This window comes from Mastigoproctus giganteus, chromosome 12 (assembly GCF_048544385.1).
Source record: "Mastigoproctus giganteus isolate SK-2022 chromosome 12, ASM4854438v1, whole genome shotgun sequence".
Taxonomy (NCBI): Eukaryota; Metazoa; Arthropoda; class Arachnida; order Uropygi; family Thelyphonidae; genus Mastigoproctus; species Mastigoproctus giganteus.
Window position 1 is genome coordinate 28,894,957 of NC_143586.1, and position 16,796 is coordinate 28,911,752.

General features: G+C 34.2%; 1 protein-coding gene across 3 annotated transcripts in view; it reads left to right on the forward strand.

Moving 5' to 3' along the window:
* Nucleotides 1–16,796, forward strand: part of LOC150076824 (neuronal-specific septin-3-like) — a 167,145-nt gene that overhangs the window by 121,614 nt on the left and 28,735 nt on the right. For all 3 annotated transcript variants that reach the window (XM_090386716.1, XM_090386718.1, XM_090386717.1), the window contains 3 exons: nucleotides 1,632–1,769; nucleotides 7,314–7,395; nucleotides 15,411–15,548. In XM_090386716.1, the coding sequence (XP_090242842.1) occupies nucleotides 1,632–1,769; nucleotides 7,314–7,395; nucleotides 15,411–15,548 (358 nt within the window). The remainder of the gene's footprint in view (nucleotides 1–1,631; nucleotides 1,770–7,313; nucleotides 7,396–15,410; nucleotides 15,549–16,796) is intronic.

A 16,796-nucleotide genomic window follows, 5' to 3' on the forward strand; every position in this document is an offset into this window, starting at 1 on the left:
TGCATAAAGCAGCCATGAATTTTATGCTTGCTGAATTTTTTTTGTCAAATATAAATGGATAAAATTAGGACCTTTGCATTTTTTTTTTTTTTTCTCCCCCTGATCAAATACAAATGAATTAATTTCTCTACTGGTGTTATTTATAAACACAAAATTCTAAAGTAGCAAACTTTCTCTGCCATAAATCAACTAGAAGAGCACCAAAGCTATATAAATAACTTTCAAATATAGCTTAATTCCAAAATATTTGTTCTGTATGTGTTATTCATTTCAAACTGTTTAGTGCACATGACTTTTATGGCTCAAGTAAAATCTGCACCCCTAAATCTCTATCCATTAAAACATAGTGTGAGTATGTATGACCAGTAAATAGCAAAATTTGTAAATGGTCTTATTTTGTAATCATGATTACAGTTAATTGAGAAAGCAAAGTTAAGTATTGAGGAATGAAATGATTTTATTCTATTATATGAATTCATGTTTTTTTTTTTTTTTTGTTTTTTTTTTTTATGTTCATAATTCTAGAGATGTCAATAGGAATTGTGAAGCTTTTCTGTCACTGACAACTGTATACAGATTGTTTATTTATCCCTACTAGAATACTAAACACTTTTAATCAATGACCTTTCAGAGTTTACAGTTAATTGAGCCATGTGGTCTTAAATGTTATGACAATGCTAAATGGAAAAATTTACTTGGTTGCTTTTTGACAAGGAAAAGTTTCTCTTTTCCTTGTCAGTTTTTTGGTTATCTCAGTGCTTGTTCCAATCATACTACTAAAATTTTTGTAGGCATGAAATTCCGTATTCATTCCATTCCTAAAGTGTTGTCCTTTATCCAAACCAGTGCTAGTCAACTTTTTGTTGTGTAGCTATTATAGCATTTTCAAAGATCCTTGTATAAAATAAATAAATAAATTTTCTGTTTATACTCCGCGACGACCAAACGGTCAGAGGAGTTCACAAGATAGACAAATTACAAGAAACAGCACCGTATTCAGCAGTCATGGGCTTGAACCCCGGTCACTCAAGGCACATGTACTTATGCACCTGACCACTAGGCTATGGCGGCCTCTATATATATATATATATATATATATAGAGATGGTATGATTAAAGTTAAATGAAAACATGTACATCCATATTTCATTTTACTTATTATAAGAAAGTGTAATCAGTATAAAGTGTAATCTGTAAAATCCATTGCAACAATTTGGGGAATTTCAATCAACTAACGTAAGATAAATTGATTAAATATCAGATTATCTCGCTGTACAGTGCAATTTGTAATTATCAGTTCTGGTAAAGCATGTGCAATGTAGAGCCCAAAGTAAATGACCTCACTACTTCACACTGTTCAAAATTTCAATGAAAGAAAATTTTTCTTGAAATCTTCCTGAAAAACTTTATTTTTCATAAACAGTCATTTTGGAGAAAGCTGTATAATTAGTGTCATTTTATTTAGCTGGGATTTCAAAACAAATTAACTTCCCAAACATGTTCTAAGTGGTTAATAGTAAATAAACTTTAAAACTTGTATTTTTAAAAAAATTATTCTATTATTACAAATGACTTTTAGTTTTGACCTGAGGATATGGGCCAGATAGCTTCATTAGAATGTTTTTGCTGTAGGTAGAAGTGGGCTAGGAAAATCTACTCTGATTAATACACTTTTTAAAGCCAGTGTCAGTAGACGCTCCTGTACTAAGGATACAGATAGTGAAGAATATGTAATTCCTAAGACGACTGAAGTAAAATCAGTAAGCCATGGTAAGTCTTAATATTTTATAACATCTTTATTATTAGTATTAGCCATATATTGCAACGAAACCACAGTGCTTTTGCTTCACCGACCAAAGAAATGTAAAATTGTCACTTCCCACCTATGTTAACTATATAGTTGACCTTTGAATTTCTTCAAACTGCAGCCTCAACTACATACAGAGGCAACTTGTTCTAGTAATAATTCGTTGGCTAAAAGATAACTTTCTACAATCTGTCTAAATTTCTTTCCCTGTAATTTGAATTTATGCCCCCCCCCCTAGTTCTGGAATTATTTATAACAGTGAAAAATTTTGCCTTCGTTAATTTTACTAACCTCTCTCAGATCCTTATAAACTTCAATCATGTCTCTACTTAGGTTCCTGGGTGCCAAGCTCTGTAGCCTACATAATCATTCTTTCCTCATACAGTTGCTCTTTTTCTGTTCTCACTATGTCAGTTGCCAGTTTTTGCACCCTTTCAAGAAGCTCGCTTTTTTTTTTTAAAATGAAGTCTCTATACTTGGACACAGTATTCATGGACACAATTGCTTTATACAGTGGGATTATGACCTCCCTATCTCTACAGGCTGTTATTTGATAGATCATCGATAGGACACCATGAGCTTTCCTTGCTGTCTGTTCACACTGCTTAGAGAACTTCATATCTGCTATGTCATAATTCCCAGATATCTTACTTCCTCTGCTGTTTTCAATCCATCCCCACCAAGTGTTTTAAGTTATTTTGTGATTGCTATTCCCCAAGTGTAAGATCTTTTATTTCGCTTCTTTAAAATATACCTTTTATTATACAGGGTGTTTCAAAAATGATGATGAATGATTTAAAGATGAAAAGTGCAAACTAAAATAAGCAAAAAGTCCCAGTGAACATCGGGCAGCAAATGAACCGTTTTCAAGATAATGCACATTTTCTGTTAAGATCTGCCACTGACTATGGGAGCGCTAGTTTAGCAAAAAGCTGGAAATCCTTTGTTTTATTAAACATAAGATAATACATTTTTAAATTTTGGTTTCAACACCACAGGATTTTACAGATGTTACAGGATGTTCTTTCTAACACCTTTTCTTCAACATCATGTGTTATGCTTCTGGGCCTACCTGCTCATACTCCATGTGCAAAGTGCCCATGTTCTCTAAGGTGTTGATGTACCTTGATGAATGTGCACCTGTTGGGCTGCATTTGGCGGGGAAATGCTTCTTGGTACAAACATGCAGCCTCGAGTGCACTGCCGCTAGCTTTACCATACATGAAGTGCATGTCCGCATACTCTTCATTGCTGTAACCTCTTTCCGTGTTGACTATCCTTTGACAAATACTAGTGTGCCTGCTACGGCTCAGAGCATTGAAAGAGGGGAAAGGGAGAGAATGGGCATAACCTAACCTAAACAAACAAGTCAGTGGTGGATCCTAACTAGAAATGTGCAATATTTCGAAAACAATTCACTTAAGGACCCATGTTTACTAGAGTTTTTTTGCATGTTGTAGTCTGTACAGTTCACCTTTAAATTATTGACCATCACTTTTGAAACACCCTATATGGTAGCAGCATAACTGACATTTATATTAGAATTTTACTTGCTTAAAATACTAATTGTTCATTTGCTGCTAGTGCTTTATAGGGTACTAGTCAGTCAGAACTTAACTGTAGTTAATTGTGATTGTTGAAAATGTACTATTTTACTACTCAAATGAAATACTACTAGATTAGTACTAAGAATCAGGCAGGAGGGCAGGGATAGAGTTCTAACCCCACCCTCCTGCTTCCTGTGGGGACTCCCAAATGTCTCTAGAAGTTTTGTTTAAATATCCTTTTGTATGCTGTATGCATAGAAAAGATAGCACTTCCTTCCCCACGCTTGAATGTATTTTCCTACTCCATAAGTTTTTAATTTTAAATGCTAGGCTATAAAGAGTGTTATTATATCTAGCTTATTTCTAAATATAAATAACAATGTTTTTGTAATAGATAGCTGGACTAATAGCATTCAGATTAATTGCAGACACTTTCAAATTCAATCTTAAATCATGACTTTTTCCCAACATTGCCCTGTACTTAAGTAAGTTCTCAGATCTACTTTTAATATCATTAGTGCCAGCATGTACAAGAATATCACCTTTTCTGCTCTTAAAAGATGATATCTGCTCTACATCATCTACTTTTGCTCCCTTGTAGACATACCCTGGCCCTATTCCACCTATCCTTCTTGCACAACATATTTCCTGTTTCCATGACAGTAGACCTCCCAACTGTAACCACTTCCTGTAGGACCAGTGCATTCTGCTTTGGAGATTGCTGCTGTGTTTTCCGATGCACAAGTGTCAGCTCCGGTGTTGAGTTGGGCAGCTGAGAGCTTGTTGGGGCCCACCATTTTAATTCCTTCGAGAGCATCTTTTCAAACTATCATAAACGCCCATCAGAACACAGAGTTGGTGCCTAATTTCTTCACACTCCTTGGCACACACACAAAGACATACCCCTTAGCTGGATCATGTCCTGTTCCAGAAAGGTCTATAAACACTTAAAGTTGCACATTTTGTTAGACTGTGATACATTGGAGAATCGCCCCCTTCGGTTCTTGCACAAGCCACAGCACTCCAGCTACTTTGTGCCCGTTTCTTTGCTGCTCTAGTCTGGGGCATGATTTCTGTTTAAATGCAATTTAATTGATTAACAATGAAAATTAATAAATTTAATTGATTAATTGATAATACTACACTAAGCTATTAGCAACCTAAGCTACTACCCTAAGCTATTAGCAGCCTGAGGATGATGAAAGCTTTCCCAGATTCAGACGTTTTGCATGCTAGTATAGAATCTGTATGGTGTGAGATAGTTGAAAGCAAAGGTATAATGAGAATGGGAGTAATCTATAGGCCAGGTGATTGTGAAGATTATGATGTGAGCCTCTAAATACAAATGGTATGGGCAAGTAAGCATCAATCTCTTATTGGTGATTTTAATTTGCCTCTATTTGATCAGAGCAAATGGGAAGGAAACTCCACATGGGGGACAATTTTTAAATTAACTAGATGATTGTTATTTTATCAACATGTCAGGGAAAGTACTAGGGAAAAGAATATTCTAAACTTCATCATCATCCATGAACCAGATGACATAGTATGGCCGACAGTGCAGGAAGTGATCACGGAGTTCTACGGTGGACGATGAAGAGAGAGGCAGCAGTAGTTAAAAGCAAAGGAATGGGTTATAATTTCAGGAAAGAAAATTATGATGGCTTAAAATGCTGCATGGCCTCTGTTAACTGGGTAGATATCTCACAAAGAGCAAATACAATTGAATTATGGCATACCTTAAAAACATTAATCATAGAAGTCTTGAATGCTTATATACTATTACAAAAATACTCCTCAAGGAAGATTCCAAGTTTGATTAATAAGAAGTTGTCAGATTACTTGAGCAGAAAAAGATGGCATGGAAAAGTGAAATAAAAAGTGCTGAAGCCTATACCAGCTACAAATTGATCTGTAATAGTGCCACAGAAAAGGTTAGGCTGGCAAAGGCAGATTATGAGAAATCACTGCAAAGAGTGGGGATAAGGAATTCTTCACATATATAAATACAAAGAAGAGGACAAACCAACCAGATCAGACCCTTATGTAGTGGACATGGGATAGTATTAGATACTTCAGCTTGAAGTTGCAGATGAATTCAACAGTTACTTTACATCAATATTTACAGAATAAAAACCCTTTGTGTCAATGAGAAATTATGGAAGTGAAGTTGAAAAAAATGTAATTAATGATGTTGAAATTTTACGTGTTTATTTAATGAAAAACCTTTTGAACCTACAGGCCAGTAAGGCTCCTGGGGTTGATGGCATATACCCATCAACCCCAGGAGGCAGCAAGTGAGTGCATTGAACCATTGAGGCTAATTATGAGATCATCACTGGACTCGGCAGTGATTCCATTGGATTGGAAAAGTGCCAATGTATCTCCAGTACGTATGGGCAGCTCTAAGAGTGAAGTGGGAAATTACTGGCTGGTCAGTCTAACTTCATCATTGTCTCTATGATTTTCCCCACTACTGAAGTAGTAGGGAAAATCATGGAGACAGTGATCAAGGGTGAAATTCAGGATAATTTAGATAGAAATGGAATTCTGAAGGATATTCAGCATGGTTTTGTAAAGGAAAAATCACTGTGTGTGCGCACGTGCATGTAAAGCAGAAGAAAAAAAGGGGGAAGATAGAAGATAACAAATAAATTATGAGTAATAAATAAATATTTACAAAATTGACAAAGTGAGGAAGTTGCCACAACTTACAAAACTGTCCTCTCATCAGGTGTTATAAATAAAAATGATAATTTTATCATTTTTATTTATGTTTATGTGATTTACATCAGATGTTGCTATTTTGCTTGACTCTTGGCTGATGACACCTGACGAGAGGTGGGTTTTGTAATTAGTGTAGCAATATCCTTATTTTTTTTCAATTTTGTAATTATTTTATCGATTTTTTTAATTATTTATTTCTTATTATGCATATTTTATTTGTTACCTTCCATTTCCCTTTTATCACTCTATCTCTCTCACTTTTTTTCCTTATTATTTACTTATTTTATTTTTATTTTTTGCTTTATTATCCATGCTCTGCTTAGGTTTAGCATTTGCTGCCTTTGACTGCGCTAGACTACTTCTCCATTTTTATACCCTCTTATTTCTACTTTCTTGTTATTCCATTCAACACGCACACGCACGCACGCACGCGTGTGCGTGTGTGTAATTTATTTAAAGGTAATTTTCAATGAAGTTTTACATCCAATAAATTTTGAATGAGTGATTAAGTGGCTTAAACTAGTTTGTTGTTTTTTTTTTTTTTTTATGCCCCTTCTTCAGTGGAAAATGTTATAAATGAAGCCCTTATTAGTAGGCTGTCAGCTCAAATTCAGCCTACTAATATGGGTTTTATTATAAAACAAAATTATATATTTGTTGAAATATATAATTTATATTTATTTTGACATATTTTTCAAAAGTTTATCAGACATATGCTAATTTTGGATGGCATATACCAATCAACCCCAGGAGGCAGCAAGTGAGTGCATTGAACCATTGAGGCTAATTATGAGATCATCACAATTCTTAAGCTTATAAGTGGTGCTGAATATCTTAATACTTTGTGAAATTTAATAACCAGAATGTTTAGAGCTTAATAAAAAAAAAAAAAAGAAAAGAAAAAAAAATAAATTTATTAGTTTACATGGTGTTCCTATCCATTTAAATACTGCCTACAATGCAGACACAATATGCTGCTACCTCATAGCCTGTGTTGCTGTGGTGTACAAATTCAAAACAATCCAGCCTTTGGTTAGTAATATAAATATTAATGAAAAAATTGTATAGAAATGTTATCTAGAAAGCAATTTTTTAATTTATTCAGTTCCTTTTAATTATGCTTTCATATTTTTATTTAAGTGTATTTTAGTGCTAAATAATTTCTAAATTTATATCTAAAGTCTGCATTGGGAAATTATCAAATTAGTTAATTAGAAAAATTTTTATTTTCAGTGCTTGAAGAAAAAGGTGTAAGACTACGTCTTACAGTCACAGATACACCTGGATTTGGTGACCATATCAATAATGATAATTGGTAAGTTAAATCTAATAGTGATTATAAAACTAATTTTTTGTTATAATTTTTATAAATATATTTGTAGCAATTTAATTTCAAAGTTTTTAATTCAGAGACAGATGATTCTGTGTAAGATATTACTTAGCATCCTTTTCATGTTGTACTAATATCTTGTTTAGCAGCCAGTAAAATACAAAAACTGCATGTTTACTAAAGTAAAAAATTCAATATGACTACTCATTAATAGTAATAATATTATTATTAATAATAATAAAAAGGGGTGTGATTAGCCCAGTGGTTATGCTAGACCACCAATGTGCTGGGAAGAGCTGAAATCCCACTGTGACAAAAAAAAAAAAAAAATCTGGCCTACCTCTCTTACCCTCCCCCCAAGGTTGAAGTGATGGCTGAGGCACAGAATGGCACACAGTCTGGTCTCGTCCCTAATAATTTCTACCCACCACTTGATGCAAAAGCTAAAGCTAAACAGGTCCACCTCCATAGATGAATGAAGATGTGAAGTAGAAATATTGAACATACTGCATAGAGTGTAGCACAGGATAAAGTCACTTGAGCTCAGTCCTTAGTCAGTGGGATGACTTTTCAAAGCTAGGCAAGTGAAGACAGATTACGAGAAATCTTTGGCAAAGGATGCAAAAACAGCATTAACTTTACTTATATAAACTCTAGAAGGAAGGGGATGAATCAGGTTGGTCTACTTTGTATCAATGGTTCGACTAAGAAATACTGTTCAAGGTTTAGGCCTAAATGGATGTCAGATGAACTAATGAGACTCCTGCCAGAGAAGAAAAAAGCAAAGCATGCATATAAATTATCAGGCGACACTGAAGGTAGATTTAAGCTACTCTGTAAGCCTATGGTAGATTTAAGCTACTCTGTAATCAAGTCACAAAGGAAGTTAGGCAAGCGAAGACAGATTACGAGAAATCTTTGGCAACGGATACAAAGAAAAACAGCATAGACTTCTTTACTTATATAAACTCTCTAAACTCAATGGTTCGACTGTTGATGATCCTGTCAGATAGCTGACAAACCGAACGAGTATTTAGCGTCTACATTCATACATGAGGAATTCTGTAAGGAAGTGGAGGACAGAAGTGTATTGAACTCTAAAAGGGAGCTTGATGATTTTGTAATACTGAGAGCAAATACTGAGTCCCCCAGGGTTCAGTTGGGCTCATTGTTTTCTGTATTTATGAATGATATTGATGAAGGTATATCAGGGTTAATGTCTAAGTTTGCAGATGATACGAATTGTCAGGGTTGTTAATGACAGTAATGATGGTACACTGCTGCAACAGGATCTAAAAAAGTTAGGCAAATGGGCTGAGAAGTGGCAACTGAAGGTTAAAATTGACAACTGAAGTTTAACATTAAATGCAAAGTACTGCATATGAGTAGCAGTAACCCAGAGAAATGTACTAACTGTGTGGTACTACACTCAGGGAAGTGGAGAATGAAAAATACCTGGGGGTAATTGTGCAGTCATATGAAGTTTGCTGAGCAGTGCAAGCAGGCTGCCAGAGCAGGTCATGGAGTCTTGTAGGATAGACGTGCGGAAATTTGCCTTTAGCCAGCGGGTAGTTGGTTGGTGGAACAGACTTCCATCCCTTGTCATGGAAGTTGATAGCCTAAATAAATTTAAGGCTCAGCTGGACAGGTATTTCGAACGAATGGAGGGGTGAAGTGGAAGTGGGTTTTTTTTTTTTTTTTGGCTGATGCTGCATAAGCTTGCTTTCTTGCATCATATGCCTATGCTAATGATATATAGGAATTTTGCTAGCAGGGACAAGAGGTGATTATCCCATTGTACAAGGCAATGGTTAGGCCACACCTTGAGTACTGTGTACAGGTCTGGAAGCCTCATTTTAGGAAAGATGTAGAGTTGCTAGAACAAGTACTGAAAACATCAACAAGATTGGTCATGGGAATAAAGGGGTGCTCTTACCAAGAAAGGCTTAAATTCAGCAGGCAAAGTGCAGAATCTGGAGACTAGGCAACTGCTAGGTGATCTGATTGAGGTGTATAAGGACTTGAATGGGTTGAGCAGGCTCAGTGCTGATGGGAGTTTTCCTCTTGCTCATTATATACCTGAGGGGGCATAAGTTCAAATTGAGGAAGGACAGTTGTAGATATTTGGAAATTTGCCTTTAGCGAGCGGGTAGTTTATTGCTGGAACAAACTTCCGTCTGTCATGGAAGATGATAACTTAAATAAATTCAATGAATAACTGGACAAACTTTGAAGCAAATGGATGAGTAAAATGGGAAGTTTTTTTTTTTTCTTGGCCTATGCTGTATAAGCTTGCTTTCTTTCATCTTATGCCTCTACTAATGCTAGTGCTAACTTGTTCGGTTAGTGAATTGTCTGTAGTCAGAGGCTTTCAGTGCTAAAATCTTCTTAATATAAACATTTTGATATAATGGAAGTGACACATTGCAATTATTTTCATCGATATCCGTAATTGGATACGTTGACCATGTTAAGCATTAAGTTCTGATGATTGTGAACAGTTCTGAATTACTTAGTGGATTGTTGCTCTGTCTTATTGTAATTGTGACCTTTTAAGTTATGTTGAAACTCCAGAGGAGCTCATTCTTCCAACTTGATAAGGAGTGTAATGAACAGAATGTTAAGCAATTAGAAATCCTCAGTTTAAAAATATTTCTCTCACGCAAAGTAAAATACAGTAGAACGTCAATTATCCTTACTAATTGGGACCAAGTTTGGTTCGGTTAATCAAATAGTTTGGATAATCAAACATACACGAGAATACCCAATTTATATGAAACAAAGTGTAATTTGGCCTATAATTAAATTATTGTATGCATGGTTATTACTACTGTTTTTTAAAATATGAAGTATTATAAAAAATAATTGATTTAGGAAATGGTTTATAAATAATAACCAAAACTTTTTGAAGAAACAATGTATATTATATTTATTTTGAACTTACCTAATTGGTTTTCATGGTTTCAACTATAAATCACACTTTTTTTTTACATAAACAGAAATAAACAAAATCAAGTAATTGTATGCAAATAAGAGTATAATGAACCTTGGGAAGGTTTATTTTTTAACATATGTAATCTTGAATTTTTCTTTGAACTGTGCAAGATTGTCTTCTTTTCATGGCAAGGTCTCTCATCCTCTCTAATAGCAGTGTCTCTGTAGAACTGCATTCAGACCATTGCTCACACTATGCCATTGGATATTCTGACTAGTGAATTTCTCAGGCCCATACCCTATGTCTAAATTATATGAAATTATTCCCTTCTTGTAACAAAAAATTATAAAAGAGCAGTGAAGTCTGGTGAGTGAGAGGATTAAAAATAATTTGGTAGCTTCAAGCTCTTCAGTAACTCGATTTTATTTTATGTTGTGCAGACAGAGCCGTTTGTTTTTTTAACCCATGCATTTTTAACAATAATGCCTATATTTCTAGTTGAGCAAATTTCATTTCTTTGAAAAACTTTAGTATTAAACCTTCCTTGACACTAATTTGTAGCAGTTATTGCTTTCTTTGTACCTAGAAAACTATGTATTCTCTTTCCTTCAAGAATTTTCTTCTGAGAGAGCTCTTAGCTGTATAAAAAATCATAGATCTGTTTTACCATGGAATACTGTTTGTGTTTCTGGAGAAGTGTCTCATATTTCCCAGAAAATCCTTCACTATGTTGAAAGAAAAGAAATATCATTAAATCAGCAAACTCATCTCTTCTAGTCAGTGTGTGCTGCATACCTTTCCTACAGATATTTCCACAGGAATTTCTTCTTCTGGATTGGTATCTAATTCTGACACTTTCTTCTAAAGTTCAAGTACATACAGTAACCAATCAACATCCATTTGTGGTTAACTTTATGCTCATAAAAGTAACTTTTCTTTCTGTTCCTTCTGTTCTCGGAACAGCTTCTTTCATTTATCATTCTTGATATAATTATAGTTTCAGAAAATAATGGTATTCTGCATTTGGGTTTTCTGTCATAACTGTCTGGAGATACCATTATCCCTTCGGTGATGGAACTTGGACTGAGACTTTTGAAATGGCTACATTTATCCACAAGTCAACCTAAAGTAACTAATATCATTTTTAGTCAAACAACATCACCCAACATCACTTACGTTTAATGTGTTATTCATTAAAAATATTGAGGTGCTACTATGATTTTTTTCGGAACTGTTTGGTTCCATCATTAGACAGCTGGTAGCATCAGTTAGTAACCTTGGGTCAAGTAATGAATAAATGTATTAAATTGAAATGAAAAGACAAGCAACGTTGGGAAGAAGAACATCTGAATGGAAGTGTAACTTCCAATTACACTTATAATAAATCCCTATGTAGACTGCATAAGTCCAATACTACAATTTTATAAAGAAGTGTATCTTAACACAAATATTGAAATAGTTTCAGAAAATAATGCTACTATAAGATCTGGGTTTTTTTTTTTGTGCTGTCTTGTGACACTTGTTTCTCCAGTGACAGAGCTTGGGCCTTTTAGAAACCATTACATTTATCCACAAGTCAACCTAAAGTAACTGATAATTGTGAGAAATTATGGGAGTGAAATTGAAAAAAATTTAATTAATGATGTTGAAATTTCACATTTATTTAATGAAAAAACTTTTGAGCCTACAGGCCTGTAAGGCTTCTGGGTTTAATGGCATATATCCTATAATCTTAAGGGAGGCAGAAAGTGAGTGCATTGAACCATTGAGGTTAATTATGAGAGCATCACTGGGCTCTGGAATGATTCTGTTGGATTGGAAAAGTGCCAATGTATCTCCACTACATAAGGGCAGTTATAAGAGTGAAGTAGGAAATTATTGGCCAGTTAGTCTAACTTCAGTAGTAGGGAAAATCATGGAGACAATGATCAAGAGTGGAATTCAGAATCATTTAAATAGAAGTGGAATTCAGGATCATTTAAATAGAAATGGAATTCTGAAGGATTCTCAACACTGTCTTGTAAAGGGAAGATCATTTTTAACTAATCTGGTTACCTATTTTGACAGGGTCACTCAAGAGCTGGACTTAGGGAATAATTTCGACATTGTTTATTTGGATTTCAGCAAAGCATTTGACTCAGTTCCACATGAGTGGTTACTTTATAAACTGGAACAGGTTGGAATCACAGGGAAAATCCTTAGATGGATAGCTGGATGTCTTTAGGACAGGAGGCAGAGGGTTGTGATAAATGGTTATTCCTCGGATTGGGTTGATGTAAGAACTGGTGTTCCCCATGGATCTGTATTAGGACCACTGTTGTTTTTGATTTTCATAAATGATATTTGATGAAGGGATAGAGGGCATGATGTCTGAATTAGCAGATGATGTAAAGATTGGTAGAGTAGTTAATGATCGCTGCCAAGCATTCTTCAGAATGACCTAGATAGACTTCATGGATGGTCAGAAAAATGGCAGCTGTGCTTTAATCCAGCAAAGTGTGAGGTATTGCACCTGGGGAACTGTAACCTCAAAATAACTTATACACTTGGCAGAGTTGAACTAAAGCCGGTAGTGGACTTGGGGGTTACGATATGGTCAGACATGAAGTTCTCTGAGAATTGTAGACTGGTTTCAAGGAAGGCCTATGGTGTCCTATCGATGATTTATTGAACAATTGCTAGTAGTGATAAGGATGTTATAATCCCATTATATAAGGTTATCATTAGACCACACTTGGAATACTGTGTTCAAGTATGGAGACTGCACCTAAAGAAAGACATTGTGCTTCTTGAAAGGATCCAAAGATGGGTAACTCACCTGGTGATATCGGCAAAGGGCATCCGTATGAGGAAAGACTTCTAATATGTGGGTTGCAGAGCTTGGAAACTAGGCACCTTAGAGGAGACTTGATAGAGGTGTTCAAGGCTCTGAAAGGCATAAGTAAAATAAATGAGAACGAAATTTTCATGGTTATAAATGATTCTAGAACTAGGGGGCCATAATTTCAAGTTACAGGAGGAGATTTTTAGACTGGATTGCAGAAAATTTTATTTTAGCCAGCGAGTTATAAATTACTGGAATAAGTTACCTACGTGGGTGGTAGAGACTGACAGTTTGGGGAAATTCAAAGGTCAACTGGATAATTACCTACGGGAGGGAAATGCATTTCCTTTTTTGTTATTAATTATTATTTTTAAAAATTTTCTTATTTTTTAAAATTTTCTTCTTATTACAGTCAATTCTCGATTTAACAGACCCTGATATAACGGATTTTGCATTTAATGGACTGGACAGTAATGTAAATATTAATCTTGACCGTATTATTTTTTAGGTTATACAAAACTTCAGTGTTATTATTAATTAAAAATTAATAATAATTACCTATTTCCATTATTGTTTTGATATATACCTACTTTTATTTTTGTAATCAAATTCAGGAAATTGTTTTTTATTCTTTCTAAAAATGTGTTCAAATAGCTGTTTTCCCAGATGATAAAGATAAGAGCAGGCGGTGACTTGCGAGCTGAACGTGACTCTGGACACTAAACTGCAGGTCTACCGACTCGCTTTGTTTCAGTCTCAGTCTGCCTCGTGCTGTCAGGTTGTATACAGAGTGTTTCTGTGATTTCTGAATTGACTTTATTTATTAAATAATTTTGCAATCCTTACAACTTAAAATGGCATCAAGTGATAGAAGAGTTAAAAGAAAGCATGTGAACTTAAATGTGGCACAGAAATTAGAGCTAATTGAGAAATTAGAACAAGGCGGTTTTCAGTGGCATGTGTTTGTGAAATTTACGGTGTAAAAAAAAAAAAAAAAAAATTTACAGATATCAAAGTTTCTGATATCTGTAAATCAAAAGGATAAATTGCAACATTTCATATTTACAACAGAATATTACATACTCTTTATTATAATTTAATAATTTTATATTGTACAGTACTGTATATTGTATTAAAACTTAATTTTTTTACATTAAGAACAATAAAAAAAAATGACCCCCCCCCCCCCCGGTTACTTTTGATTTAATGGACTTTCGGCACTAATGGATGCCCCTTCTCCCATATTAGTCCCTTAAATTGAGGGTTTACTGTATTTTTATTTTATTTTTTTGGCTGGTGCAACATAAGCCATAGGTTTTCTTGCACCATGTGGCCATTACTAATACTGCTAATACTAATATTATTTTTAATCAATTAACATTGCCCATTAGATGAATTTCTCCTCATTAAAAACTCTAAGGCACTGTTGTGACCTGTTTCAGAACTGTATAGCTCCATCGTCAAACAGCAGGTAGTCTTAATTACTGACCTTTTGTTGAGTGATGAATTGATCCAAAATGAGCAGACAAGTGGTGTTTGTTGGAGGGGTGGGAAACAGTTTCCATTTACAACTTTTCTTATGTGTATAAAAAAAATTACTCCATTTTTGTAGGCTGCATAGGCTGAATGCAAAAATTTTATAAAGGAGCAACAAGATACTATTTCAATACATGGGTATTGAAATAGTTTCAGAAAAAAGTTTCCATTTTGAAGTTGACTACTGAATAAACAATTTACCTAAAGAGCATAAGTTCCAGCTCCATGACTGGAGGGACAGTAGCATCTGTAGACAGCCACAACAGAAAAACGAACCTGAATGCAAAGCAGCATTATTATTTGAAACATATGAAAAATAGGAAGATGTTCTCATCCTCTTCATACTTTTGAATTTTCATATTAGATTTTTGTATTTCATTTTCTGTTGCAGTTCAAAACCTTCTTTAATCCATTTTACATAAACATGAACTTAATTTGACATTATTATCGGTTGATTATAAAGCACAGTGTTAATCTAGTAAACTTTCAATTGATCTGCTGGCTGAATTTTTGTCAATTCAGAAAAAATATTTGTCTGGTTTATACTTTAACCATTGCACTGGTGTATCTACTATAACATGTGAACATTTAATTTAATGGAAATATTTCTTATTAATGAGTTATTTCTGACCCATTTAGTTGATCTGAAAGTTATTTATTGCATTTTTCTCTCTCACTTGAATTGTAAAATGTTTATATTTATAGTTGGCTGCCTATTTTGGAATATATAAATGAACAATATGAAAAATATTTGAGTGAAGAACAAAGTGTCACTCGGAAAAAACATATTCCTGATAGCAGGGTTCATTGTTGTTTGTATTTCATTCCTCCTACAGGCCATTCGTAAGTTATAGAGACTTGTTTTTGTTATATATTTGTGTAATTATATTTGTGCAATTTTTAATATTTTAATAATTAATATTTGGATAATTTAATTGTTAATTGTTTTTAATCAATTAACATTACCCATTAGGTGATGTTAATTAATTGAAATCTGTATCACATGTAAAGTTTTCAGAACACTAAGAAATTTACATGTGATATTCCTCTTGATGCCAACTAAATGGTGAAATAAAGACTGGCAAGAATATCATAATCTTGCTTCCAACTTCAATAAAGGACATTTTTAGTTTATTAAGGACCTTATATTAAATTATATATATGCATCGAGGAATTAATGGGTCTGATAAAAGTGCAAAGATGGAAGTGAAAATAACACAAAGTGAAAAACAATGAATATCCTATATGTTATGATGAATTATAGGATATTCACATTCTTTCTTTTTCACACCTACAATACTTATTATTTCTGCTATCCTTCTCGTATTAGTTTTTGGCATTTTGTGTAATTTTCACTTCCATCTTTGCACTTTTATCAGACCCATTAATTCCATGCATATATAAACTTTTGCATCCTTTACTGCTGCTTTGCATGTTCAGGTGCATCTGTCATATCATCCTTATTTTTATCTATCAACTAGCACTTTATGTTTAAACTCATGATTATATTTTGCATTCCATATATATATATATATATATATATATATATATATATACAGTAAACCCCCGCTATTCGCGGTCGCTGATTTAATATAAAATTAAACCTAAAAAAATGTGAATTTTAAAGTGCCATGAACATTTTCTGCCGTACAAAACATGGGAGTGGCTAAAATCATCTTTCCCCTGTCAAAACAGTGCTCAGTGGATTTGGGGGGGGGGGGGGTAAAAAATCGCAAGCGTGGATATTTCCTGCTAATCCTTGTTCAGTATGTGTTATGTGCTTGTAATGGAAGGTTTCGTCGTTTGCTTTTAAATGCTTATAAATTGAATAAATATATCAATTTATAAATTGATATGCTTACAAAACGTAGGCGCCTCCATAGCCAGGTGGGCAGGAGCAGCAGTGCATAGCACACACTTCTTGATTAGACTGGGGTTCGAGCCTGTGCCCACCAAATGCGGAGGATGCAGAAAGGTCAGGGAATGACCACCGCATATCTCCCGAGCAATATGGCCTTAGTTGCTAATGCTCCTACAAACACAATAACTTACAAAAGGGAAAAATCTACCGTTTTGCAGTATGTTAGTGTA